The sequence below is a fragment of the Trematosphaeria pertusa genome (assembly GCF_010094035.1).
Source record: "Trematosphaeria pertusa strain CBS 122368 unplaced genomic scaffold BU26scaffold_14, whole genome shotgun sequence".
NCBI classification, from domain to species: domain Eukaryota; kingdom Fungi; phylum Ascomycota; class Dothideomycetes; order Pleosporales; family Trematosphaeriaceae; genus Trematosphaeria; species Trematosphaeria pertusa.
In genome coordinates this window covers 239175-264698 of record NW_022987225.1, presented here as the reverse complement: position 1 = coordinate 264698, position 25524 = coordinate 239175, and the positions used below count along the sequence as shown (strand labels likewise).

Sequence of the window (25524 nt, the reverse complement as noted above, 5' to 3'; positions counted from 1 at the left end):
CTCCACACCCTGCTGTTACGAGCTCAATTTATATTTCACGTCACACCGCCAACCACGGGACCGCCACCCTTTGCCCCGCGACAATTACCCTCGCCCACCAGTCGCGCCCGCGTTTATTCCGCTGTGCACTGTGCATCATAGCTCTCGCTTGCTGCTGCGCTGACGCGACAAGCCCCAAGCTCCCCGTCCGAGCTCCCAATCCCCATCCCCAACCCCAGCACGTACCGAATGCGCCGATTCAAATCGCGTCGCGACAACCAGCACGACCAACACATCGCCATTCGCATGGGATCGCGCAACCAGGAATGAAGGTCTTATCACCCTCCGGCCTGCACTATCCCATCACTGTCGGCGAGCTCGCCAAGAAGCGCGATGACGAGGTGCAGCGCTCCGAGCCGCTCTTCACCTACTTCTACGAGACTATCGTAGAAGAGGGCGACAAGTGGGGCGAGAAGAAGAATGTCAAGAAGAGGTTCCCTGTGAAGTTCGAGGCTTCGGCAGACGGAACGATTACGAAATGGTTCATCAAGGAGGGCACCGTCATCCAGCGTCCAGGGTATGTGCCATGCAAAATGCTTAGGTTCTGCCGGAACAGTGCTGACAACTGGACAGACTTGAACTCCTCGAAATCGAAGAGCCATGCACGCACGAGACCCAATTCGGCGGCCTGTGTGTCGATTGCGGCAAGGACATGACCGAGGTCGACTATCTCACCAAAGAGCTGAACTCGGAACGCGCCACGGTCAACACCACCCACGACAACGTTGCCTTGCTGGTCAGCCAGCAGGAGTCCAGGCGCGCCGATGAGGAGACCAAGAAACGTCTGCTTAGCTCGAAGAAGCTCCATCTCATCGTCGATCTCGACCAGACCGTCATCCACACAACCTGCGAGCGGACAATTGCAGAATGGCAGGCGGACCCGGAAAATCCAAACTATGAGGCAGTTAAAGATGTGAGGGGCTTCCAGCTTGCAGATGACAATGTCGCAAATGTCGCTGCAAATTGGTACTATGTCAAGATGCGCCCCGGCCTCCAGGAATTCTTCGACAGGGTATCACAGATGTACGAACTGCACATCTACACAATGGCAACCCGGGCATACGCGCAAGCTGTAGCCAAAATCATCGACCCTGAGCGGAAATACTTCGGCGACAGAATTCTGAGCCGCGACGAGAACTACACAGACAAACTGAAGAGTCTGCACCGACTGTTCCCGAACAATACTGACATGGTTGTCATTATTGATGACAGAGCGGATATCTGGCATTACAGCGACAACTTGATCCGCGTGCCGGTGTTTAACTTCTTCCCGGGCGCCGGGGACATCAACGCAAGCTTCCTTCCGAAACAGCAGGAATTAGTCACGACGCCATCGAAGAGCAAAGTCGCCGAGTCAACCGCGAAAGATAAATCAGGAGCTGAAGGTGAAGCCATCTCCGCCTTTTCCGTTGCAGCAAACCCCACTGAGACCGTACCTGCAGAATCTACCAATGGCGTCGTGAGCGAGCTGGAGCAGCAGCTGATCCAAATGGGCGCCGGGGAGAGTCCGGAAGTCCTTGAACAACAGGTGAAAGAGCAGGAGAAGGTTATCATCTCCCAACAAACGGAGCGGCCTCTACTGCAGCAGCAACTCGTGCTCGACAAGGAGGACGAAGAGGCGGAAGAGTCAGAAAGCCCCGAGGCCGCTGAAAATGGTGACTCGCAGTCTTCAGAACATCACCGGCACCGGCACAGCCTCCTGCATGACGACGACAGAGGTTTGGAAGTCATCGAAGATAACCTGCGGCGCGTGCACAAGGCATTCTACGATGAATACCAGAAGAAGAAAATCATGCCACATGGTGGTCGGGTAGCCGAGCTAAAAGGCGAGAAGAGCCCCAAAAAGCGACCTTTAGATGACGCCATACCAAACGTCACCCAACTCATGCCTCGCATCAAGCGGAAAGTCCTCGAGGGCTGCACTATCGTCTTCTCCGGAATAATCCCCTTGGGCATGGATGTCGAAAAGTAAGTAATGTCGCCGCCGCGTCCAGAAACGCGTCGCTAACAGTATCAAGCTCCGACTTCGCACTCTGGGTTAAGAGCTTTGGTGCGGAGATATCCCTTAATGTCAACCGGTCGACGACGCATGTCATTGCCAATCCCGATCGGAAAACCACTAAAGTCAAGAAAGCCGCACGATATCCACACATCAAGATTGTGAACGCCGAATGGATGTTCCAGTGTTGCACGCGGTGGGAGCGCGTAGACGAAACACCATACACCATTGAAGTTGACGCTGCCGAGCGTGGTGGGTCCCCTTTCGAGGAACTTGAGGACGACAGTATCAATGTAACGGGTGATGAGGAGGGCGAGCCTTACGAGTCGCCTACGAATCTTGATATGTCGGATGACAAATGGCAATCGCTTGGGGATGAATTTGAGGAGTTTATGAACGAATCCGACGACACGGAAGACGCAAGTGCATCCGATTCGGAGAGCGTCCGCTCCACCGCTAGCACGCAATCAGATGCGAAAGGAACTAAGCGCAAGAGGAAACGGAAGACGGATTCCGCAGACGGCAGTGAAGCAGAGGATAGCGATGCTAGCGTCAACAGTACGTCGAGGCTGCAGAAGAGAAAGAAGCGCACAATGGAGCGAGTAACATCGCTGACCAACGTTGTATCAGCAGACAAGTCTTCTGGTTTGCCTAGTCCTGAGACCACGGGCCCTGAAGAGGGACAAGGCGAAGAAGATGACAAGGTCTTTGATCCGCAAGGCCAGGGCGTGGATCTCGCATCCGACTACGATGATGGCCTGGAGGCGGAGATGATGGCGGAGTTTGAGAAGTCTGGCGGCGAGGACGACGCATGAGCGCAGCATCATTATCCGCTTTCGTCTCTTCTTCTTTGTACACACCGGCATAGCGAAGGTGTTTGGCATCACGGCGTTACACGATTTTGGAGTCCAGGATATACCTGCTTGGACAACAACGGTGGTTTTATGAAGCATCAGCGATCTGAATGGGGTTGGTTTGCATCTAGAATAGGATTTCACGATAGTGGATACGAGGCGTGCAGCCGCGAATTGTGATACCCTCGTTCTCAACTACCGTCATTGTCAATCCTGCTTTAATGTTTGCCACGCGAGTCGCTTCTGCCTTGCCCTAACCGTAGCGCTGACGTCCGTGTCCGCCCTTTAACCTCAAGCAGACAAAGCATCGCCGAAGCCGAAGAATAGGAAGCTGAACGGGACCCCAGACCCCACGACGGAGCCTGCGCCTCAAGTGTGGCGCAGGGATAACCCACCGTGGATGGACAGAACTGCTGACCGGCTTCGCAGCAACCCTTGCAGCCCTAATCACCAATCGCACGAAGACACAGCAGCTACCCCGACTTTCGATGGTCGACATTGTCTGCCATAGCGTGGGGAGAGTGGGTCGCAAGAGCGCTGAGGCTGAAGGGTGGAAGCTTTTCCTTCGTCCAGACCGTTGAGACGCTCGTCCCGCGCTTTCCTGTCTCTCCACTTGCACATCTCCGCCGGTCAGGCGTGGACCGACCTCAAGGCAGCAGCGCGCCGACCACGACGGAGCGCCTTTTATACTCTGGCGTCTTCTTGCGCTGTTTGACGACAAAAGCATCTGCCGGCGTAGAACGTTCGGCGATTCCCTGCGAGGCAAGAGAGAAAGCGGAGTGTGTCGCTCTGGGCAGCCCTGCGCATTCGGTCGATATGGCGCCCCGGATGAGCTTCATGGACCTCTCGGTGGATATCAAGACGCTCATTGTGCAGCATGTAAGTGCGAAAGAGAGGGTGGGGTGAGGTCCGCTGGGAGAGTGCTCGTCGCAGCAGGTGAGCTTGTAAGGTTGAGCATGCTGGGCTGAAAAGCTTCAGCAATCCCGATGCTTGCGCAGGAGTCGGGGGTCCAGAGCGCAGAACCGCTGCCCCTCTCCCCCAATTCCACCGCGTGCGCCGGCTCAATCATGCCCTCTCCATAAGGCAATCTTCTGTGCGACGAGAGTGCTCGGCCTTGCACATGGCGCATCACCTTGCTCTCCGGTACGATGGGACGAATGTGCTAATATGAGACATACAGGTCATTCGTCCTACCGACCTCAGAAACGTATGTCTCGTCTGCAAGCAGCTCCACGAAATCGCCGTCCGCCAGCTCTACTACGAAGTCACGCTCGACGTCGGCAGCCCGAAGGACACAAGCCTGGGGGCTTTCTTGAGCCCCAAGAACATCGGTCTACAACATGTGCGGAAGCTCGACCTTTACCTTGCCGACGTCCTCGACAAGTGCAATCAGCTGCAGCAGGCCAACTTTGCCATTCGCATGATACTCGAGCTGCTTCCGGAGAACACACTGGAGAAGTTCTCGTGGCATCCTTGGTCGCCGTTCTCCGGGGAGAACCTCATACTGCTGTACAAGAAGCAAAAACGCATGAAATGGCTTGAAGGCATTGCGCTCGACGGGAACGTCCTGGCTGAGATTCAGAAGATCCCGGACTTTGACAAGGTGTTTGCGAATGTGAGGAAGCTTGGCCTATATCCGGACAGTCGCGAGGTGCTGGACTACTGCCACCTGCTGCTGAAGAACTCGCCGAAGGTAGAGAAGATTACACTGCATGCAAGCTTCGAGGAGAACGACTCGCCGATCCCCAACCGCGAGCTCAATGATTCAAGCACTGGACCAGGTCTCATCACCTCGACGATGTTCAACCACATGCAGCCATTCTCCAAATGCACCCCGTTGGCACTCAAGGAGATCACGCTTCAGAAGATCAACCTGCGATATGCCGCTAATACATATTGCAAACTCATCGACTTCCAGTCCGTTAAGTCCATCCGAGTGTTTGCTTGCGCCGGTGCGGACGCATTATTTGCAGAACTTAGTAAGAGCACGACGCTGCCTGAGAAGCTGGAGACACTGGAATTTAAGCACGACGACAACCATGAGAACGATGGATTAGGCGCATTGGATGGATTCATGTGCTTGGTCTCCGGTATCAAGGTCCTGACGATCGATTTGACGTATGCAAAGAGCTTGCCAGCAGCTGCAGGAATTATTCGACATGGGAAGACGTTGACACAGCTCAATGTACACGCAAGCCGTATCCCGGACGACTGCGACGACGAGCTGGTTTACGACTACTCCTCCTTCTCGCAGATCTGTAAGGATTGCCCGCTCTTGGAGCAGGTGTCGGTGGCATTCCCCCAGGTCAGCGTCATTCGGTCGAAGCAAGATTCGTTTATCAACTTCGAGGTAAGTGCATATTACATGCGGTTATACGTATGTATAAAAGCTGCAATATCGCCTCGCTTGGGTTCTCTTCGGATGTTAATTCCAACATCAACAGAACTGCTTAGGCGACCTAGCGCACCTAGTGACGCTCAATATCACGACATGGCCGAACAACAACCCTTCATCGACCAAGTTACCCCGAAAGGTATACGAACACCTGCTCCAAGGCCTCGCCCAGCAAGGCTTCGAACGCTCAGCCGCGCATGCCGCAGAGCAGCAGCGCACATCGAAACTCGCGATCATCGCGTGGGGTTCTTCGGACAAGGTCTACGACCGCGAAGACAGTCAAAATCAAATCATCTTTGTCAAGGGGAAGCAGATGGACCCACTGGGCAACGAGAAGTTCGCGGCGATTCAAATGGGCTGGTGCCTACGCAAGTTCGTCGACGCAGGGCCTAAGAGCGACATTCTGGACTTCTCGTTATCAAGATCGTCAAGGCCGCCTACGAGGGATTCGCCCGCGAGCGACGACTCGGATTGACTAAACGAGCGGATGGCACAGATATGGAATGCGTAGCTGGAAGTGGCTAAGGCGTGGAAATTTGGCCAACGCTGGATACGCTTGGCTTAGAAGAGGTCGAGAATCACCTGGAGTAATGGACAAAATGGTATCAGGATCGGACACGGCAGATAGTCAACCGGCGTTAAGGTTGGATTGTATAGAAGGGTAGATATCCCCCACTTCAAATTGTTAGCGGGCGGGTTGCGGCAGGGATTGTGATGGGACTCTAAGCTCCCTTTCTGTACAGCTGGATAATGGAGATCCTCTCATGATGCAAAAGTTGCAAGTGTATGCGGTCGGGCCACCTGTGAAGCCAATTCTCATGACTGGACCATTGTACCTTTCTTGGCTGCTCAGGCGCATCGGAGGTTTTTCACAAGATCCGCAGCTCGGATCATCACAGGGATTTTCCGAAGCTCTGATTGGTCCACTGAGACCAAATCTATCTTCATATGCTCTCGGCCAAGGTGGACACCCGCTCGGTCAATTGTTATCCTGGGCTGGGGCGCGTCAGATAGCTAGGTTTTCACCGCAGACAACACGAGGTCTTCTTGCGAAGGTGTTTCGCTGTGGGCGAACCGCTGCATCGAGTTGATCTTAAATCTAAGAAGCTCGTCGTAGCTCCCCAAACATCACCTCTCCATTCCACATGCCGATCACCTGTTCACTGTCGCGGCCGCTATGGGCTTGAGACTCTCGCATTGATATTCACCAGCTTGGCCCGCTCCCTAGGACCCGCCCACATCCGATACCGTAAACTTTGCAGGTGGGTTTCGGAAAACTTTCTCTACACAACTCTCCCTTCCGGCGGTCGAACTCGGCGACAACACATGTAGAAGCGCTCGGGGCGCTGTTTCGGCAACCTGTCCGACTCCCCCAAGTTAACGCAATGGAAAGATCGCATTCGCGCCATCCGGACCTCTCGTCGCGGCAAATCGTCGGCACGATGTCGTCGCAATACCCTCCACCGCCCGCATCGGACGACCCGCATTACACGCGCATCTACCCGGCGCCGCCGCCGCCGCCGCCGCAGAATGCACCGCTGCTCGACGCCCAGCAGCAGCAGCAGCCGCGGATACAGTACCCTCAGGACATATACCCGAAGATCGAGAATCTGAGCGACGTCCTGCAGCAGCAGGCGCAACATGCGAATCTGGTCAGCGACCAGCGCGGCCATGCGCCGCCGCCTTCGCAGCAGTCCGTGCAGGAACAGCAGCAGCAGAAGACGAATCGGCTGCGCAAGGCGTGTGATTCTTGCAGTATCCGCAAGGTGAAGGTGCGTGGACAATGGCTAGATACAGCGGCACGAGCATAGCTAACACAGAGCGCAGTGTGATGAGTCCGGACCGCCGTGTAAAGCCTGCGCAACTCTCGATATCCCCTGCACCTTCGACCGACCAAGCCGACGACGAGGACCTCCCAATCGCCATGCGGAAGCTATCAAGAAGAAGCGTCGTGTAGGCAGTGGGGAGCCGGGCTCAACACCCTCCAACCCGGCATCGCCCACAAATGCTGCTCATGCACTCGCGCAGCTGTCTACACTTCCTCCGCATCCGCTCTCTGCTGAGTCGATATGCCCTCTTCCGACGATGAACGCTCTCATAGACGATTTCTTCACCTACATCCATCCGTTGTGTCCGTTCCCGCACGAGCCGTCGTTCCGAGAAGCGTGGGAGAATCGCGAGGATTGTAGGAATCCAGCATTCCTAGCTCTTCTAGCTTCGATGATCGCCGCTCTCGTGGCCTCGTTCCCGCGCAAGCCGCGACTACACCTGAAGCAGCAGACGCGAAATTTTTACCCCTCTCATCTGTCGCTCGTAGAGAAGTGCAGGGAAACGTGCGCGCAGGCACGTGGGATAGGATATCTGGACCGACCGAGCCTGAACGTTTATGATGCATGCACGAGCTACTTCTTGGGATTGACCGGAGCCTACATTTTCCAGTGGCGACAGCTGCGGCTCTACTTTGGCGAGTGCCTGACCATTCTTCGTTCGCTGGGCCTGCACAAGGCGCAGGATCCGGGGTATACGCAGCTAGGTGGGCTGCCAAATGCAGTGGGATCACAAGGACCGAACTTTGAGGGCTCGCGGGATCTGAAGCTCGATATGATCACTGAGCAGATCGGTCGGAGAGTCTTCTGGACGGTGTTTGTTGGCGTGCGGTGAGTCTAAAAGCGGCTTTGAGAGGGACTGTGTGCTGACTTGTCTAGGACCATGCAACAGCTGGGTACATCGTTCGGAGAGCTTACCATTCTACCGTCTACGCCAACCGAGCCGCTTCCTCCTCTCCCGCTTGAGGTTGACGATGCGTGCATCTACCCCAACGAAATACATGCCCAGCAAGCTGGTGTGGTGCCCTTGATCGCAGGGTTCAACATCAATGTCCGCATTTATCTTTCATATTCTTCCTTATCGAGCGCGGAGATGATATTTGGCATCGACGAGCTCTTCGACTGGGACCGGCAGCAGCGAATACTGGAGCAGTCTCTACAGCGATGTAGACAAGTCCTCGAAAACATTCCAGACGTCCTCAAGATCCATTCAAAGGACAACCAGAGCGGCAGCTTTGGGCAGCGGAGGCAGCCCTACTATCCACCCATGCCAGAGTACGCGAACTTGCGAGATCCCGCGCTGGGGATGTACAACGGCCCAGAGTCTCATGAAGCACGTCGCGAGTCGCAATACGAGATACAGAAAGCGAATATATACGGGAGCCACTTAAGTATCCGCTCGTATCTGGTGGAGAAGTACTTCGCGTTGCTGGATAAGTCGAACAATGCGCGGACACAGCAAGCGCTCCAGAGCTCAAAGGACGCCCTTGCAGCAGGCCTGGACAGGCTAATCTCTAGCCCGAGTACCGATGCGGAAGCGTTGGAGAAGATGATGTCGGCGGAGCGCGAGCAAGTGGTCAAGGATCTGCTAGTGGTGCTAGGAAGCATCGATATGGTCAATATGGAGCCGAATGGCGACAGCTTCGTAAGTCCCCTCAACTTCGCCCACGTACGAGTGTGGACATGAGCTAACCGTATTGTATCAGACGCAAAAAATTCGATCAATCGCTAGCACGCTGCTCGAAGTGCCCAAGGAGCGCAGGGGCTCTGTAGCGCAGCAACACCAAGATTACCTGTACAAGTTCCTCGATGTTCTTAGCAAGCTGGAGCGCGTCAGCCCAGAGGGCTCGGATCCCAACGGCAATGCTCCTATCGACGAGGAGACTGAGCTGAGGCATTGGGCGGACCTTAGGGATTACCAGTTGAGGTTTCAAGAGCAGGGAGGGATTTATGGGTATTCGTGAAACGATAATAGCCGGCCTCGGCATCATTAGCAGGGCTGAAATGCCTCGAAATGATTGTATCTACCGGCCTGAGGGGTGCGCTGGATGGCACTGTAATCGATAGTGTTAGAAAGGAATGTTTTAATGAATATTTTATGTTTCTACCAAACCGTTTCCAGACTTCCAAACGAACTAACAAACTCTTGACGCCCTCTAGGATATGCTACCTCGATTCAATCTAAAGTGTTTCTCAGCCCATTCGCCGTGGAATATGCTATCGGAGTATCGTTCCTCCGACCCGCTCCGCTAGACCTCCGAAAGCTTCGGCATCTACGCTGCGAGCGTCCGTTCCCTCCCACCTCCGTCACGATGGCGAGAAAAGCATTACAGAAGGATCAGATTGTCAAACTGATAGTGGGCGCGGGCCAGGCGTCGCCGTCGCCGCCTGTCGGTCCCGCGCTGGGAAGCAAGGGCGTCAAGAGCATGGATTTTTGCAAGGTGAGCTCACCGCTTTGGCCTCCTATCTTTCCTCCGGATGCCAGGCAAAGCTTAAGAAATGCTATGCCGCGATGCTGCTACCGCACAATTGGACTCTCGGAGGGCCTCCAGCGGCATCACGTCGCCCGTCCATCCATCAATACCATCACACCCGCCCACCCCAACTAACCTCCCCTCCTCTCCAGGAATTCAATGCCCGCACCGCCCACTACACGCCCGGCACGCCCATCCCCGCGCGCATAACCGTCCGGCCCGACCGCTCGTTCCACTTCTCGCTCCGCACGCCGCCAACCGCGACGCTGCTGCTCAGCGCCGCCGGCGCGCCGGCCATCAAGTCCAAAATCCGCGGCGCCGGCAACGTGCCAGGGCCGATGAACAACCACGAGGGCGCAAAGGGAAAGACAAGTGCGAATTCCCCGACCAACGGCAATGCGGTCAAGGGCACCGTCGGGACGGTCAGCTTGAAGCATGTTTTTGAGATTGCGCGCATTAAGCAGGGGGAGGCCCGGCTGAGGGGGTTGAGCTTGGAGGGCTTGGCTAGGAGTGTGGTGGGGCAGGCCGGGAGTTTGGGTGTCGTGGTTGTGCCGTAGGGAAGTGGGGGAAGGAGGGCTTAGAGGCGACGATGTGTGGTTTAGTGAGGAGAGAACGGGAGGAGGAAAGGCATGAAAAAGAGGGAGGCATCTGCATATCAATGGCGTTGGATTATCCGAAGTGCGAGGAAGGGAGAGCGCAGCATCACTTATACCCGTGCTGTATATTGCTGTACAAAGAACTGTATCAATATGGGCCAGCTATCTCGGTAGCTTGGCAGCGATGAATATTACACCTTGCGATCTTGCAGTAATGCTATTATGCTTAAAAGGGACATTCGCGTTTGTTGGAAACACGGGTCTTGGACCACGGGCAAGGTAGCAGAAGAGGAGAAGACATTTCGGGAATATGTTCATTATCTTCTAGGCCATTGAGTCCCATCATGATCTATAACGCTAGGCCAACGCCGCCCCGTCCATTCCGAAGCTGGCCATTTGACTCCAAGCAATCCATCCATCCATGAATGTATCGTACAGATCTCTGCACTTTATCCACTCCCTGTTCACGCCCTCACACAATCGTTTCCAGCTCCCTCGCATACCCCAGCGTATTCTCAATGACTTGATCGCTAGTCACGAGAATATCCTTGCTCTGGTACTCGTCGTCCTGCTGCGGGAAGTATATCCTGCCGTCCTTGACCACCCAGCCGGATTCCTGCGCGAACTTGACGACGCTGCCTTCTGAGTCGAGGAAGAGCAGCGACTTGGCGTCGGAGATGGGGATCGAGGGGTACGCTCTCTCGCTGCAGGAAGCGATTTCTTTGCGGATGGTGCCGATGAGAACCTATCATTATATCAGTTCCATAGTTCCATAACAATACCGAAGAACGTCGACCGGAATAGCATGGGGGAGGTGTGATAGCAGCGTCAACGTACCTCCGAGAACATGCCAAACTCCTCACTAGGCACCCGCTCACTCTTCGTCTCTCCCCAAACTCGGTCATAGCTCCCCTCCATCAGCGCCTGCTCCAGCCGAATCGGATACTGAATAAACACATCCTCTTCTAATCCCCGCCCCGCCTGCGCAGCCGCCACCTCCAGCGTCTCCAGCAGCGTATGGAACCCCGCATAATCGCCATCGCTCAGCAGAAGCAGCAGATACAGCCCCGTGATCTTGCTCGCATTGCTTCCGTCCTTGGGCAGGACCGAGTCGGGCAGCGCATAGAACGGCTGCAGTTGCTGGAAGTAGCGCGTGAAAGAGACGGGGTCTTTTAGTCGGATCGAGGTGAGGGCGCCAAGCTCGAGCGTTTCGCGAGCAAGGGCGAGGTGTTTTCGGGGTGTGGATTCGGTGGGGATGAGGGCGTTGAGGTGCAGGAGGGCGACTTTGGCGCGCGAGAGAAGGGAGGTGGATTGCTGGTATTTGTGCGTTTGGAGCGTTTGATGGAGCTGCTTGAGCAGGTCTTGGAGCTCTTTCTCGGCCATGGCAGAGGGTGTTTCGGGGATTGCGGCGATTGGTTTCGTGGGTGAGGCGGGTTTGGGTGGTGATTTGGAGGTTGTGCGTTTGTTTCGAGCTGGAGGCGGAAGCTTCGTCGGCGGTGAGGTATGTCGGGTTGCTTGGGGCTTAGTCATCATGTGATAGGGCTGTGGTGAAGACCATGACTGCCCGTAACCTTCAAAGATGCGATTTCGAATGTAAGCCATGGCGGTTTCTGAGAGTTTAACGGCAGTTCTTCTCTAGATATAATAATCTTGAAAGCCTTCCGCAGAGGCCGCACATGGGCGAACGCCTATCATTGGCGCACACGGTCCAGATGACCCAGGCTGTCACATTGTGTCTCAAAAGGCAACAATATTAGCGCCTACGTGTATTCTCCTAAAGACCGGAGTATGTCGGTGTCTAACGTCTGGAATACACAGGGCTGACTTCGGTACGATTCCGAATACGCCACGAAGCATGCACCTCCCGATTGGGTGTTTGCATGTACCTCACTCAGCTCTCTCCAACAGCCTGGTTCTGTGCTATCCCAACACCTTCGTATTTGGCTTATCTTCTGCGCCCAAATCTTCCTTTACCGCCATTTCCACCTTTGCTCTTGATTTTCAGCCTTCGGTAGTTGGCGTGTGCAGTGGCCTTGACTTTGCGTGCGGTGGTCTTTACCGGCCCGGCTTGGCCTGCTTTACTGCCTTTTGGCTGGGCTGTGGGGGCAGCCTTGGTCTTCGTTTGTTGGGTCTTCCGTTTCTTTGGATTGTGAGAGTCGTCGCTGGCGTAGTCCGAGTCACCGTCATCTTCGGAGAGCCCGCTGTCGATTGCAGCCTGTGGATTTGCCTCCGTCTCGGAAACTCCAACCTCGTCCTCCGATCCCACTTCTTGCTGCTGCTGTTGCTGAGGCTTTGGCTTCGTGAAATTTGGTTTCACTGCACGGTTGTTAGCTAGGTTCACATAATGAGATGTACGGCAACATACTGATGACCCGTCTTGTCTGTCTCTTCAGCCCCTTTTTCTTCCAAACCTTCCTTGGCTTCTCATCAGGGGCCGCCTCATCGTCGTCCTCGTCTGAAGATAGACCTCTATCCGGCCCTAAAGGCATCGCGAATTGGCTATCCTCCACGAGTACCTGGGATACCGTAGGCTTCTTTGGTACGGAGATACCTTCGGCCTCCATCTCCAGCTCCCGCATGATATCCGCTTCCTCGTCTAACCGGTCCTCCTCTTGCTTCCTCAATGACTGGATCATACTGCTCAGACTCCTTCCAAGGCCCCTTCGTTTCCAAGGCGCAGGCCGCGGCGTCGGTTCATCCGTCTCGTCAATCGCATCTAGAATATTGCTCCGTCGGAGAAACGCGGGCGTAGAAAATCCCTTGAATGCGGACGTCGGTGTGCCTTGTTCGTCCAGCTTTCGCTTCTTGGGCGTTACGAACTGATCCAGCAAGAACCTCTTCCCAGCAGACAATGGTGTCCTCTCCCCTCTTGCCCTCGACTCCAGCGATGTCTCGCTTTCCGCCTTCCCTGTGTTCTTGCTGGGCGTGAGCAAAATGTTCGGCGCCACATCTCCAAGCACAGTCCTTGCCTTGCTTGGTGTTTCTGCCGGTAGAAGATCGAACAAGCCTAACACTATGCCATCGCGTTGCGGTGTGGGTCCGATCATTGTTGGTCCTTGAGGGGAAAGGAGCTCGGCGGTCGAGTCCACAGCCTTTGCAGTAGGTACATCAACTTCCCTTTTTCGTTTTAGCGGTGTAGATGCTAGGGCTTTAGGTGCGGTCGGTGTTCGATCAACATCGCGAGGAGGCTTGCGACTTGCGGCGCGTCTGGACGGTGTCTGTGGGGCAGCTTTCGCTGAAAGTATGTCTCGAAGCTTATTGTACTCTTTGTACTTTTGCGCTGAGCATTGTTAGTCCCAAATAAAAAAGTATAAGGGCGCACGCGAGCGTACATATAGCTGCATCCGCCTTAATGTCCTCTCGATCAGCCCTTCGACCATCGTGAGAGGCTGCAAATTTCTTCTCCCAGATTTTCAAGTCATGTCGTAGCGCATTGCAGCGCTGCTCGAGCTCGGAAGTACTCATGGTGGCGTTCGCGGTAGGCTGTATGGCGGAGAATCGAGGTGGAGGTTGGTCAAACTGAACATCGCGGGAACGCGCCGAAAACGCGCCCGCGGGTGCACGTCACGCAAGCACGAGCCACTGGCAGGGAAGCCGCGGGAAAGACAGCCCTAACGGCTACACTTCGGGATAATTTCAACACAGAGCAGCAAAGCCAACTGTATTTCCTGGACATCAAGCATCCGGCATATATTACAGATACTATTCACAAACTCCCGCTCGGAGCTCGACTTCACGCGCTGATGCTAAAACAAAACAAACCAAGGAAACCACAGACCAAGCCTAATAGTGAATCGCCTTGGAATACGTCGCCATAGCGGCCTCCTTGAAAGCTTCCGAGAGCGTCGGATGGGCGTGTGATGTTCGTGCAACATCTGCGTTGTGGTTAGTATCTACGCATTGAAGATACGCAATGTTACTTGACTTACCCTCTGAGCTGGCACCATACTCGAGCGCCAGGGTTCCCTCGGCGATCATCTCACCCGCGTTGGGCCCAATGATGTGAATGCCCAATATCCGGTCCGTCTCCGCGTCAGAAATGAACTTGACGAAGCCCTCGGTGTCGAGATTGGTTTTTGCTCTCGAGTTGGCGGAGAAGGGGAAGTTGCCGACTTTGTATTTCACACCAGCAGCCTTGAGGTCCTGCTCGCTCTGGCCGACCCATGCAACCTCGGGGTGCGTGTACATGACGGAAGGAATGGCACCGTAGTTAACGTGGCCGTATCCCTTGCTGAGGTACTCTACTGCAGCAACACCCTCTTCCTCGGCCTTGTGGGCGAGCATAGGTCCGAAAGTGACGTCTCCGATGGCGCGGATGTGCGGAATCTTTGTGCGATACTCCTGGTCGATGATCATCCGACCCCTCTCATCCTTCTCAAGACCAATGTTCTCCAAACCCAGACCGTTAGTATAAGGGCGGCGACCGATGGCGACGAGGACAACGTCAGCATCAAGCTACGCATGTTAGAGGCTGAAGTAAGCGTGATAAGTGGGCACACTCACAAGCTCCTCCTTTCCACCCTTCGCGGCCTCAGTGTTGATCTTCACACCCTCGCCTTCGGTATCGCCACCAGTAACCTTGGTGTTAAGCTTGAACTTCATTCCCTGCTTCTGGAGTAGCTTCTGCGTCTGTTTTGCGACCTCAGCATCCATTCCCGGACCACCGATCTGGCTCAAGAACTCTACTACGGTGACCTCGGCACCCAATCGAGACCATACAGAGCCCTGAACCAAGTCAATAAAGCTCTTTCAATAGAAGTCGTGAGCGTAGCCCTACCATTTCCAGACCAATGATACCACCACCGATGACAACCATCTTTTCTGGCACCTCTTGAAGGGCAATGGCGCCGGTGCTTGTGATCACCTTCTTCTCATCAATGGTCAAGCCCGGGAAAGGTGTAGCCTCGGATCCAGTGGCGATGAAGATGTTCTTGCCGCGCACCGTGGTCTCGCCGCCATCGATGAGATTGACGGCAACGGTGTGTTCGTCCTGGAACGCGCCGGTGCCCTTAATGTACTCCACGTTGTTCTTCTTGAATAGAAACTCGATACCCTTTGTCAGGCCCGTTACGGACGTGTCCTTCGCTTTCATCATGGCGGCTATGTCGAGCTTAACATCGCCGACTATGATACCGCGGTTCTTGGTGTCGTGCAGGATCTGGTGGTATAGGTACGAGTTGTTGAGGAGGGACTTTGAGGGAATGCAGCCGACGTTCAAGCAGGTTCCTCCGAGGCTACCGCGTTTCTCGATACATGCGACCTAAATCCGATCTATCAGCTTGGATTCTTGTGACCTCGCGACCGTTTTGGCCGACCTTCATGCCGGCCTGGCCAGCTTTAATGGCCGCAACATATCCCGCAACACCGCCACCAATGATTACGAGGTCCTTTTCCTCTATCCACAATTAGCACACGCCCATCGGTAAAGCTCCAGATCGACGCAACTGACCAGCTTCCGATGCATAACCTCGTCGTAGTCTATTCTGGAAGTAGATATTGGGCGCGCAGAAGGTGCTTTGAGAAACTGGCCGTGCTGCCCTTGGCACGGCGCGAGGTACGACGGACCGGAACATGATGGGGAACGAAGAGAAAGAACCTGGGAGACGGAGGAGCCGTGATTAGCACGGCAAGAGGGGCGGGAGGGTTCAATGGGAGGGAGTTGAGCTGGGGATGGGTTGTTGAGTATTACGACAAGCTCTTTTCCGGACGTCGGCCGGGAGGGTTTGCGGCTGCGGCTAGGGTCGGTGTGGCGCGATTGGTCAGCCACAATCAAAGCGTCACGGAGCACTCCAGAAGGCAAAAGCCAGACAAATACAAATCATTCTTAGTCTGTTCTCTCCAGAGGATCGTGAGAAGAACACGGGTTTGCATTCAAGCTTCTTCCCGTGTCGTCGTTGCCATCAGCCGAGCCAACATATCCAACACCACTTTGCATGCCCACCGCACCGTTTCCTTCTCCGTCTTGTTCGCCGTAATATCTGTCCTACTAACTACCTTCTTCAGGAAATACTGCAAGCCCGCAATCATCTCCGTGGCAGCATCAACGTTGACGAAGATATTGAGCAACGCCTTCTCCTTAGCTCCCCCCTTTGCGCCTTTCTGGGATTCGAGAATGACGGTGACCAGCATGACTTCAACCAAGGTTTTTGTCTTGAGCCGGAGGTATGGAAAGTTGAAAACCTTCAAGCTGGTTATCTGCAGACTGTCCTTGGCGATGAGCGTGCCGTAAAACTTCCCGAGATTGACCACTCTCCTGAGAGATATGGCAGCCTCAGTGTCCTCGTCTTCATCTTCAGAAGCATCGTCGGTTTTCCTCTCCCCTAAGCCCTTGAAAATGTCCCAAAGCGCAAATTGGAAGCACTTGCGCGTCTTATGGTCCGAACAGAACTTTCTGGCAAGCAGTGTGTAGTAGGGGTTGTAGATCTTCTCGCACCCAGCGCAATGAACGATGACGCGAGGGATCTCCATCTCCTGCGCTTTCTTCAAGTTCAGTTTGAGCAATCGAATGTGAGCATCTTTATAGTCTGTGGCCGACATAATCGTGACGAATATTGCACGGCGGATGTCCGTGTTCATACGTTGCTCCCTAGCGAGTTGCACGAGGTCAACTTCGCCATTCTCTTCCCCGTCGAAGGCGACAAGTTCCTCAGTCTCGGTGACTCTGCTCTTGCGATACTGAGTCTCACTGGCAGTGTCATTCCTCCAGCTTGCTCCGACCAGCCACCATTTGCCCCTCTTTTCGGTGTCTCTGATGTCAGTCAAGCCCACTCGCATTGGTTCCGTTCCCTTTAAATTGCGCATATTTAGTGTCCCTAGCTGCTTCTTCATCCTGACGGTATGCTCGCTAGCAATAGCCGAAGCAGTCACGCCAGTCTTCATTCGGTTGTTTTTGAGATCATTGATGGTCTCAATCATAAACTTCGTTCGAACAGGCAGGTTGCTTTCCCCCACCTCAGTAACCGACTTCTGGAGGCGAACTACGATGTCCTTCAAGGAGGTGGGGTCGTCCTGTCGAAGCTGGGAACCCGAAACTCTGACAATCCTGAGAAGCAGTTCGGTATTGATTTCTGACAGCTCGTCAAGGAACAGTTTGATGTAGTCAAACACCAGGTTGCTACCAATAACCTGGAAACAATATAGCTCGGCGACCACGGACATGAGGTTTGTTGACTGCTTCCCAGAGCCATCCTTGTTGCGCTGGTAGTATGTGTCGAACTCGAATACGATGCGCTCGACCATCTGAGCCCCGAAGTCTGGACCGATGACCTTGTAGATTGCGGCTATAAACCCAGCATGAAGAATAAGGAATGTATCCAGAAGAGTGGTCTCATCGGCCAGCAACCCAAATAGCAGGTCGATAAGCGTCGTCGTCACATAGCCGCGAGGGTTGTTCTGATATACCCGTTCCACGTCACGGAGGATCGTCATCATGTTGGCATCCGAGAGCCTGTTGAGGAGACCTTGGATCTGCCTTCTAAGCCGCGCTAATGCCTCAGCATCTGAAGATGGCGGCGCTCGGAGTGCGGGCGGTATGTATTTGGTCGACGTAACAGTACTAGGAGCGACTGGGGCCACGTATGGGTTTTCTCGTACCCGGGGCTGCTCGTCCTCATCCCCCTCTGAGCCAAAACCTGAGAAATTCGAACCACGGTCGTCCTCTCTGTTCTCCTCTACATCCAGCTCTTCCGAGCCCAGTTCATCTGAACCTAGGTCTTCGCTAAGATCAGATTCCTCATTGTCCGAGTCCTCGGCATGCTCCTTAAGCGCCCTTTGCCGCTTGGTCGCGAGCCATTCATTATCTTCTGCTCGCTTCCTCTTTGATGTTCTTGCAGCAAGCATCTCCTCGTCGCTCTCAAGGCCGCCTAGATCGCCAAAGATATCATCCAAGCCATCGTCCAGGTCTTTTGCCTTCTTCCTTCTCTTGATACCTAGTTTCTTCTCAAGCCCGGCGATTTCCGCATCATCCTGGGCGAGTCGATCCTTAACGGCCCGCGAAACTTTAGGTGGAGGCGACGGTGACGGTTCCGTATTCAGCACAGGCTGCGTGTCCGATTGAGACTTCTTCAAGATGCCCTTCAACGGCTTCCGGGTGTCCTCCCGCCCTGGGAGTGGCGCGGGCGGAGGCGATTCTCCGTCGCTTTCTCCGTCCTCTTCTGATGGAGACGCAGGCTGGGGATGCCTCCTATCATTTTGTACCTGCTTTTGCGCAGCCTGCGGTCTGCTCGAATGGTGTGATCTCTGCGCCTTCTTCGCTTCCCGGTCGGCCTTTCGACGGTCTTTGCGATTCAGTTGTCCGTTCCGCGAGCGACCGTCCTTCCCTCGATTCGCAGGATCTATTTCTCAGATTAGCATCTGGTCGTTCGCCATAGCATGGTCAAATGTGTTGAACTCTCTTATCAAAAGTTATGCTTACCTCCAAATTGTTCCTGCAGCGCCTTTGGCAGCTTGGGGCCGCCGTATTGTCGTTGGCGCATGGTGTCGAGGGAAGATGGACGGCGCCAAAAAAAAGTTCGAGGGTCGGAGTGTTTCCGCTGGTTCCCCCACCTAGCTTTTAGCGTACGTTGCTTGGCACGGCCCCATCCAAGCGGAGCAAAAGGCAACCTGGGGACGATTTCAAAGGCCAAAAGAATCTTGTCGTCTCTGTGGATCGAACACAGTACCTCCAGATATTCGTTGTGAACCGAAGTTTGCAGCTTGAAGGCTGATTGCTTCAGTCTGGCGCTCTCCCAAGTGAGCTAAGACGACTGCTGATTCTTGATGTCTGATTGGACAAATTTTGAATAGAAATTTATATACTGAGTGAAAAGAAAGGCTAAAACGCTGAAGCTATGCCCGCAAAGATTCTCAAGTGCCCCAGTGACGAGGCCCTAGCTTAGCCAGCACACGATTAGTGCTGATAGATTATGTAAGAATCTGCCTCGTGCCCCGCCGCCGTTCCACCCAACCTCCGATTCGCCCACACTTGCGCACAACACCACGAATGGAGAGAACATCATAACACGACGCTCGCGACAATGACTCAGGAACATTTGAGCAATAACGAGGTACTGACACTCTCGTAGCAGCAGTAAAGCCCCGCTAATCTTATTCGCAGTTCTTCACGCAGCTCGCCAACCTCTTCGAGCACAACCGCAAAAAGGGCCATGGCTCCGTCTACCTGACGCAAAAGCGCATGGCATTCGACACCGAAGGCTACCCACCGTCGCCCACCAAAGTCGCGGACGACCCACTGTGGGACACACACCCTGAGAACCCTTTACCGATCATAATCCGCGCTTCGAACAACAAGTCCGACAAGCGGCCGGGAACAGACCGGAAGGATATTGACAAGATCAAGCTATCTACGATTGTGCAGCCGGACCAGCTGGATGCATTCTACGTACGATACGCTGAGGCGTGTCGGGCGGGGATGAGCGGTCTAAAGAAGAGGGATAAGAAGAAGGGAAAGAAGGACAAAAAGAAGAAGAAAAGGGGCACAGCGGTGGAGACGAAGGGATGAGATGATTGAGAGGGTAACCTATCATGTCCTCTATAGAGGAAGGTAACATCACATCTATACGCCCATCTGCCTGCGGCTCAAAGGACAGCAAGAGCATGGGGGCTGGAGTTGATATCTCGCCGCATGTCTGGCAACGTGAGAAGGCGCCATTATTAAGCAGAGCCATGAAATTGGCTAGAAATCGCATCGCATCAGACATGAAGAGGCGGATGAGCTTCCCAGAAAGGTGCCAATTCGGGCACTTGGCTCGACTCTATGCACCAAATCAAGCCCAGTTCAACTGCTACCTCGTCTTCATTGTTTCTCTTTCGTCAATTTCACATATCTCACCATCTCATTGTCCTGCTGCTTTCCTCTTTTTAAACAACTTTAAGTTTAGTGGTAGTGGCCCTCCCATCCAAGTAGCCCTCTGCGTGTGGTCTCGCTCTTCGTCATCTGTGTTTGGATGTATCAAAGCCGACAGAGGACCCCGATTTATCACCAGCCACGGAATGAAAGCGCCAAATTGCTCTACTCGACGGTTAACCGGATATACCTCAAGTCACAGGGCGGCTCATACCTGGTGTGAAAACATTCACTTCAAACATTCCCATGGGGTGAGGCCCGATTGGTCTGTCCCACACTTTGTATATGCGGAGCTCTGGGACTGGGACAGGAGTCAGTCAAAGGCTATCCACGGTCTCAAAAGCAGGCACTTACACTCTCGCCGTATGCGTTCCCAGAGCTCAGTGGCGAACTTCAACTCCTCGGCGTCACTTTGCAAGAAGTAGATGTGTATGCTAGCATCAAATTAGCGGTCATCATGAGGGGAAGTGATACTACAGGTTAGCTTACTCAAAGCCCCCGCGCCGCCCATTGGTTATGGGCGAGACGAAGGCGTTGTATGCTTCGCTTTTCCGTGCTGCTGGTGGATTGACGTAGGACTTTCCGTCCTCTGAGATTTCGCTATGCGTCTGTCAGATAACTTTTCCCACTTGACTAGAAATGAAACGCCTATACCGGGGTGGTTATGGAGAGGTAGGGGAAGACTGACTTCGGGAGTGGCTCGAGTCCTCGATATCCTTCCAAGGGCGAAGAATATGTGTAAAGGCTGGGATCCGCCATGTTTCTAGCTAACGCAGAGTATTCTCTCGCATAGGTAAGGAAAGGTCTATGTATACGAATTCCAGTTCAGTTTTAAAGCATTTAACGAGGTTTGTCAGCGCGGAATTGGCGGCGATGCCGTTCGGATGAGCACAACGCGAGCAATAGACTAATAACATAGAGCAAATCCAAAAGCCCACAGTCCATGCTTGCATCTAACGCTCTTCGGAATCAGTGCGTCCGGTGTGCATCAACATGCACCGCTTGTATACACTCGATTCACCGGCCGCAAGCTGTCTGCGCCACATCCGAGCGCCACACTTTCATCATTGGTTGATTTGGAAGTTCGACACGCTACCACGCATTCAGAGAGCTGCAGGAAATAAAACACTTTCACTTCAGCTTGAGCTGGAAGTAAGCAAGAGCAGAGCATAGAGGCAAGCATGTCGCTAGATTAAGGACCGGAGGGCTTATCAGGAACGCAAAGTGCTTCAGTGTCTCGCACGGCCACAATTGAGGGGCTGACTCATGCCCCGCGAATGACTCCAACGCACTCGATATAATTTCCATAGGACAACAAACCGCAAATGCAGCACCCACCTCTCACAATCCGCTCGGCCCAACCGCAGAGAGACATACCCAGCGCGCCTTGTAGCGCAATTGAACCCGCCATGGCGGAAACAACCTACTACATCGACGAAGATGCGGGCCAGGACCTCTCGACACAAACCGGCGACGAGAGCTTACCCTACAAGACGCTAGGATTCGCAGTCCTCACCCACGGCGAGTCGCACAGATTTCTCCACCGCAAGAGCTTGACCGGAGACATTCCCGAGGGTTCAGATGCCTCCGCCCGGTTAGAATGGAGGCCGGTCGCAAGAGCGGCTATGAAGAAGGCCATCAACTACGCGAAGGCGCAGAAGAAGAAGGCAGAAAAGGAGCAGGAGCAGATGGCAATACGAATGAAGGAAGAAGCAGACAGGAAGAAGGTGTTGGAGGAGGCAAAGAAGATCGTGCTTGAGGAGGATCCCAGCTTGCCAAAGGCGGAGAAGATCAAGCTCGATGAGACAGACCCTGCGAAGATAAAGCTAGGCAATGGGCAAGACGTTAAAGGCACACGGGTCAGGGTATTCGGAAGGGTACATCGCGAGAGGAGACAAAAGACCAACATGTTCATTACGCTCAAAGACGGATATGGCTTCATGCAGGTCATCTTGACTGGGAAGCTGGCTGCAACTTACGACGCCTTGACTTTGACCCGCGAGACTTCCATGGAGATCCTCGGAGAGCTGAGAGAGGTTCCACAAGGGGCACACGCGCCCAACGGACGGGAGCTCCACGCCGACTACTACCGTATCCACCCAGGATGGCACGCAGCAGGCGGAGACGATGCCATAACTAGTACGTACGAAAGCAAAACTCACAAGGCTTTAGCGGCGGATTTTCGGACGTTCCAACAAATGGTGTCTGTGACCTGTGCACCTCAGCTGATGGCCTGCTGCTATACCCATTGTCCACTTTTTTGAGCACTTCGCTAACCTACCTCCCTTTCTAGACAGGGTGTCCAAGGACACGGAACATGCAACCCTCCTGGATCTTCGCCACCTGACGCTACGAGGAGAGACCGCTTCTAAGGTGATGATTGTCCGTGACGCTGTCGAATATGCCTTCAACGTCGTGTACCGCGAACTGAGACTGGTACGTTATTTGACCTTGAGGAGGCTTATTTTGGGAATTCATCTACTAACAATCCTCCAGCGCAAAGTTAGCCCTCCGGCGTTAGTGCAGACCATGGTCGAGGTACGTATGACGCGTAACACATGCCAGACCTGTCTCAAGCCTCTCACATTTGTTACACCTGGTCGCCATGAGTGAGCCATTAGAGACAGCCAAGGGCTCTTCATTTTTGCCTTGCTCCGGCCCTCCTTCCCCTTGCGAATATACGCTGACATTTACGCCAACCTTTACAGGGAGGTGCCACGCTCTTCGGACTACCCTATTACAATGAAGAGGCGTTCCTTACTCAGAGCTCACAGCTATATCTAGAGACCTGTTTAGCCAGTATGGGAGATGTATACTGTATTGAGAAGAGCTTCAGGGCAGGTTCGTGTTTATATGGATTGTAAATTCCACCAAATGAAGCCCGCTAATCTATCTTCTAGAAAAATCATTGACCCGGCGCCATTTGGCGGAATACACTCACATCGAAGCCGAGCTAGACTTCATTCATTTCGGTGATCTCCTTGACCATCTGGAGCTCGTCATGTGCCGCGTCCTCGAGGTCGCCATGGCCGATCCCACCATCAAACAGTACATCATGGAGCTCAACCCCGAGTTCCAAATGCCCGAGCGTCCATTCAAGCGTATGCGGTATAGCGAGGCTATTGACTGGCTAGTGGAGCACGGCATTCCGAAGTAAGGCCCCCGTATAGACTGCTTGTCTTCCATTAGCGTCTGTATTGCATGTTCCCACACGTGAAACGTCCAATACTTTCAGGGATGTGCTGACTTTGCCATAGCGAAGAAGGAGAGCCGCACAAGTTCGGTGATGACATTGCAGAAGCCGCGGAGCGTAAGATGTAAGAGACATCCCGTCGTCCCCCTCCCTCGGGCCGCCTCCCTAAACACTCTTCTCCCAGAGTGGAACATCCAACATTTGCTAATCGACGGCCGAATTAGGACGGATGCGATCAATAGGCCAATATTCCTCACCCATTTCCCTGTCGGTAAGTCTCCCTGACTAAAAATTCCGTCTCGCCTTAAAAGTGGACCCGCCCTTTGAAAGAGCTGTGCTAATATGTGCCTCCACTTGCGCAGAGATAAAAGCATTTTACATGCTCAAAGACAAAGATGATCCGCGGGTTACGCATAGCGTGGATTGCTTGATGCCCGGTGTGGGCGAGATCGTCGGCGGAAGTATGAGAATCGACCAGTACGATGAGCTCCTCGTGGCGTTCGCCCGGCAGGAAATCGATCCGTCTTCGTACTACTGGTACACGGATCAGAGGAAGTATGTCAAGTACCTTGTGTTCCTTGACGCAGTTATTGATATTCCCTTAGGTATGGAAGCTCTCCCCATGGCGGCTACGGGCTCGGTCTCGAGCGCTTCCTCGCATGGCTCTGCAAACAGCATACCGTCCGCGACTGCTGCTTGTATCCGCGCTACTTTGGTCGCTGCAAGCCGTAAGGCAGCATCTTCTATCCCTTTCCTCTCGCCGCCCGCTTGGCCAAGACCTCTTCTCCCCCGCATACGCAGGGCATAGACTTTCGGTGGATCAGGCTCACGAAGGATAGCTAAGGCGTGTTTGATTGATTTCTTTTCACTTCCGGTCAGGTTATAGCCTGTCGTGTCACTGAAAGGCGCAACAAATAGACGGATCATACCCAATCATTTCGTGATGCTTCGTCCCTCAGCATGTCAACAGTGACTCTACAGCAATCAATCGTCGGCTTGCCTCCTTGTGACTCAAAATCAGGCTCCCCTTTGCACATATGTGAGGAACCAGCTCCACTTTTTTTTTCGCCGGATATGGTAAGGTATCCCTGCGTGTTTCGGAAGAGGCCGCGTTTACGTGTCAGACGGAGAGCGGCTTCACGTCAGGGACTTGGACCGGTCAGCGTCGACGCGTGTGTTTGCTTTTTGGGGCCTCATTTTCGACCGTCAAGTTGTTTTCTTTGCTGGTGTTTGTGGGTGCATGCATTGAAGTCGGTCAGAGCCGGCCAAACCGTGGCCGTGGCCGCTGGTACCTCCATGGATGGACGTTGGAGAGCTATACTCATAGCGGACGCAGTGACGGCGCCTACTGTCTGCTCAGTCGAGAAAGAACAAGGGGTGTCTGTCTGTTGCGATGCGAGCTCGCAGCTGAAGGACAATAGGTCACGTACAGAGAGAGACACGACATCAGGCAGAAGGACGAGCTAGGATATCAAGGCACCGTTCTCACTCATTCATAGCCTACATAGACACGAAAGAAAAATGCCCTCCGGTGATATGCAAGCCTCGCCAGGACAGGAAAGGAAAAGGGAAAGAGAGCCTAAGTACGACTCTGGTATCCTTGCATCGCATTACAAGCAAACAATCGAGGGCAGCAGAGGGGAAAATGTCCGATCCAGAAGAGAGGATGGATAACCGCCCGTTCCGCACCATTCATGAAAACGCCATCGCAAAGAGCTTCTCGCCGGAAGCCATCGAAAATGCCGGATAGAACTCCTCGCTATGCATCGGTGACCGGTAGGTAGAGGAGAAAGGCTCCCCTGTAGTGCAAAAAAGAGAGCTGTTTGTAGTAGTCCAGAGAAGGACCCGCATGATGCAACTGGTAATGAAAAGCCGAATGGAAAGGTGTGCGCTGTGCGCTGTACCGAATCCTCGCCAATCAGTCGGCCGAGGAGAAAAGGACATGAGACTGAGATGCGCCGGACGCAACGGACCGAGCTTCGACCAAGAATCGGCCGATTGGAAAAGAAGCAAAGCTTTTTAGGAACACATGGGTGGAAACGGGTGGAAAAGAGGTGGCTGGGGGGGTCGAGCGCGCTAGTGGCGAGATTGTCGCTGCGTTCGCTTAAAACACGGGTGTATCGGTTGGGGTTTCGATAGGGAGTCGCAGCATCCTATGAACGAATGCTGCGGGTACGTCGCCAGATAAGCGCTTGACGATAGAGACGTTGAAGATGGAATCTGTTGGATACCCGTCTTCAATCGATGGAAAACATCCAGAACGCAATGAATCGTCGCGTTGAGATTACGAGACAGAGGGCGCAG

General features: G+C 53.9%; 8 protein-coding genes and 1 non-coding gene across 9 annotated transcripts; 5 read left to right on the top strand and 4 right to left on the bottom strand.

The window, feature by feature from the left end:
* The first annotated feature begins 87 nt into the window (after positions 1–87).
* Positions 88–3099, top strand: BU26DRAFT_463259 (RNA polymerase II subunit A C-terminal domain phosphatase). Its single transcript, XM_033825121.1, has 3 exons — positions 88–556; positions 613–2007; positions 2058–3099. Exons 1-3 carry the CDS (start codon positions 306–308, stop codon positions 2851–2853), a joined length of 2442 nt encoding a protein of 813 aa, XP_033679624.1. The 5' UTR covers positions 88–305; the 3' UTR covers positions 2854–3099.
* A 114-nt stretch (positions 3100–3213) lies between these two features.
* On the top strand, positions 3214–9221 carry BU26DRAFT_542586 (uncharacterized protein). The gene is made up of 7 exons (XM_033831656.1): positions 3214–3771; positions 4073–5242; positions 5337–5623; positions 6681–7059; positions 7115–7944; positions 7993–8758; positions 8820–9221. The coding sequence occupies exons 1-7, from the start codon at positions 3709–3711 to the stop codon at positions 9075–9077; spliced, it is 3753 nt and encodes a 1250-aa protein (XP_033679623.1). The 5' UTR covers positions 3214–3708; the 3' UTR covers positions 9078–9221.
* Positions 9222–9403: 182 nt separating this feature from the next.
* Positions 9404–10378, top strand: BU26DRAFT_522428 (ribosomal protein L11). The gene is made up of 2 exons (XM_033829787.1): positions 9404–9554; positions 9740–10378. The coding sequence occupies exons 1-2, from the start codon at positions 9426–9428 to the stop codon at positions 10142–10144; spliced, it is 534 nt and encodes a 177-aa protein (XP_033679622.1). The 5' UTR covers positions 9404–9425; the 3' UTR covers positions 10145–10378.
* A 29-nt stretch (positions 10379–10407) lies between these two features.
* On the bottom strand, positions 10408–11926 carry BU26DRAFT_82617 (26S proteasome non-ATPase regulatory subunit 8). The gene is made up of 2 exons (XM_033836379.1): positions 11021–11926; positions 10408–10928 (listed from the first exon to the last, which is right to left on the bottom strand). The coding sequence occupies exons 1-2, from the start codon at positions 11783–11785 to the stop codon at positions 10656–10658; spliced, it is 1038 nt and encodes a 345-aa protein (XP_033679621.1). The 5' UTR covers positions 11786–11926; the 3' UTR covers positions 10408–10655.
* Positions 11927–12128: 202 nt separating this feature from the next.
* BU26DRAFT_508631 (uncharacterized protein) lies at positions 12129–18657 on the bottom strand (the record flags this gene model as incomplete). Its single annotated transcript, XM_033827097.1, has 11 exons — positions 12129–12499; positions 12549–13463; positions 13516–13666; positions 13962–14058; positions 14133–14638; positions 14687–14908; positions 14961–15443; positions 15499–15578; positions 15633–15661; positions 16125–18516; positions 18597–18657. 11 exons carry the CDS (start codon positions 18655–18657, stop codon positions 12129–12131), a joined length of 5307 nt encoding a protein of 1768 aa, XP_033679620.1.
* Positions 18658–18815: 158 nt separating this feature from the next.
* On the bottom strand, positions 18816–18928 carry BU26DRAFT_t45. Its single transcript has one exon. It is a non-coding gene; the product is annotated as a tRNA-Phe (tRNA).
* Positions 18929–19138: 210 nt separating this feature from the next.
* BU26DRAFT_522423 (signal recognition particle, SRP9/SRP14 subunit) lies at positions 19139–20158 on the top strand. The gene is made up of 2 exons (XM_033829786.1): positions 19139–19227; positions 19278–20158. Exons 1-2 carry the CDS (start codon positions 19198–19200, stop codon positions 19680–19682), a joined length of 435 nt encoding a protein of 144 aa, XP_033679619.1. The 5' UTR covers positions 19139–19197; the 3' UTR covers positions 19683–20158.
* BU26DRAFT_434329 (uncharacterized protein) lies at positions 20017–20786 on the bottom strand (the record flags this gene model as incomplete). The annotated part of the gene is made up of 5 exons (XM_033824069.1): positions 20017–20195; positions 20242–20328; positions 20382–20461; positions 20517–20627; positions 20716–20786. 5 exons carry the CDS (start codon positions 20784–20786, stop codon positions 20017–20019), a joined length of 528 nt encoding a protein of 175 aa, XP_033679618.1.
* A 628-nt stretch (positions 20787–21414) lies between these two features.
* On the top strand, positions 21415–24163 carry BU26DRAFT_463238 (asparaginyl-tRNA synthetase). The gene is made up of 9 exons (XM_033825120.1): positions 21415–22166; positions 22321–22463; positions 22524–22565; positions 22736–22868; positions 22928–23180; positions 23285–23344; positions 23445–23491; positions 23583–23775; positions 23826–24163. The coding sequence occupies exons 1-9, from the start codon at positions 21437–21439 to the stop codon at positions 23950–23952; spliced, it is 1728 nt and encodes a 575-aa protein (XP_033679617.1). The 5' UTR covers positions 21415–21436; the 3' UTR covers positions 23953–24163.
* The last annotated feature ends 1361 nt before the right edge of the window (positions 24164–25524 follow it).

Excerpts from the sequence above, each read along its gene's own strand:
- BU26DRAFT_542586 (XM_033831656.1), top strand. The coding sequence starts at position 3,709 with ATGGCGCCCCGGATGAGCTTCATGGACCTCTCGGTGGATATCAAGACG. Across the intron at positions 3,772-4,072 it reads AGACGCTCATTGTGCAGCAT|GTCATTCGTCCTACCGACCT; the intron begins GTAAGTGCGAAA and ends TGAGACATACAG. Across the intron at positions 5,624-6,680 it reads GACCCACTGGGCAACGAGAA|ATCGCATTCGCGCCATCCGG; the intron begins GTTCGCGGCGAT and ends CGCAATGGAAAG.
- BU26DRAFT_463238 (XM_033825120.1), top strand. The coding sequence starts at position 21,437 with ATGGCGGAAACAACCTACTACATCGACGAAGATGCGGGCCAGGACCTC. Across the intron at positions 23,181-23,284 it reads GTGGAGCACGGCATTCCGAA|CGAAGAAGGAGAGCCGCACA; the intron begins GTAAGGCCCCCG and ends ACTTTGCCATAG. Across the intron at positions 23,776-23,825 it reads TGGTACACGGATCAGAGGAA|GTATGGAAGCTCTCCCCATG; the intron begins GTATGTCAAGTA and ends ATATTCCCTTAG.
- BU26DRAFT_82617 (XM_033836379.1), bottom strand. The coding sequence starts at position 11,785 with ATGGCTTACATTCGAAATCGCATCTTTGAAGGTTACGGGCAGTCATGG. Across the intron at positions 10,929-11,020 it reads AGTTTGGCATGTTCTCGGAG|GTTCTCATCGGCACCATCCG; the intron begins GTACGTTGACGC and ends ATATAATGATAG.
- BU26DRAFT_522428 (XM_033829787.1), top strand. The coding sequence starts at position 9,426 with ATGGCGAGAAAAGCATTACAGAAGGATCAGATTGTCAAACTGATAGTG. Across the intron at positions 9,555-9,739 it reads AGAGCATGGATTTTTGCAAG|GAATTCAATGCCCGCACCGC; the intron begins GTGAGCTCACCG and ends CCTCCTCTCCAG.
- BU26DRAFT_522423 (XM_033829786.1), top strand. The coding sequence starts at position 19,198 with ATGACTCAGGAACATTTGAGCAATAACGAG. Across the intron at positions 19,228-19,277 it reads AACATTTGAGCAATAACGAG|TTCTTCACGCAGCTCGCCAA; the intron begins GTACTGACACTC and ends TCTTATTCGCAG.
- BU26DRAFT_463259 (XM_033825121.1), top strand. The coding sequence starts at position 306 with ATGAAGGTCTTATCACCCTCCGGCCTGCACTATCCCATCACTGTCGGC. Across the intron at positions 557-612 it reads ACCGTCATCCAGCGTCCAGG|ACTTGAACTCCTCGAAATCG; the intron begins GTATGTGCCATG and ends ACAACTGGACAG. Across the intron at positions 2,008-2,057 it reads TTGGGCATGGATGTCGAAAA|CTCCGACTTCGCACTCTGGG; the intron begins GTAAGTAATGTC and ends AACAGTATCAAG.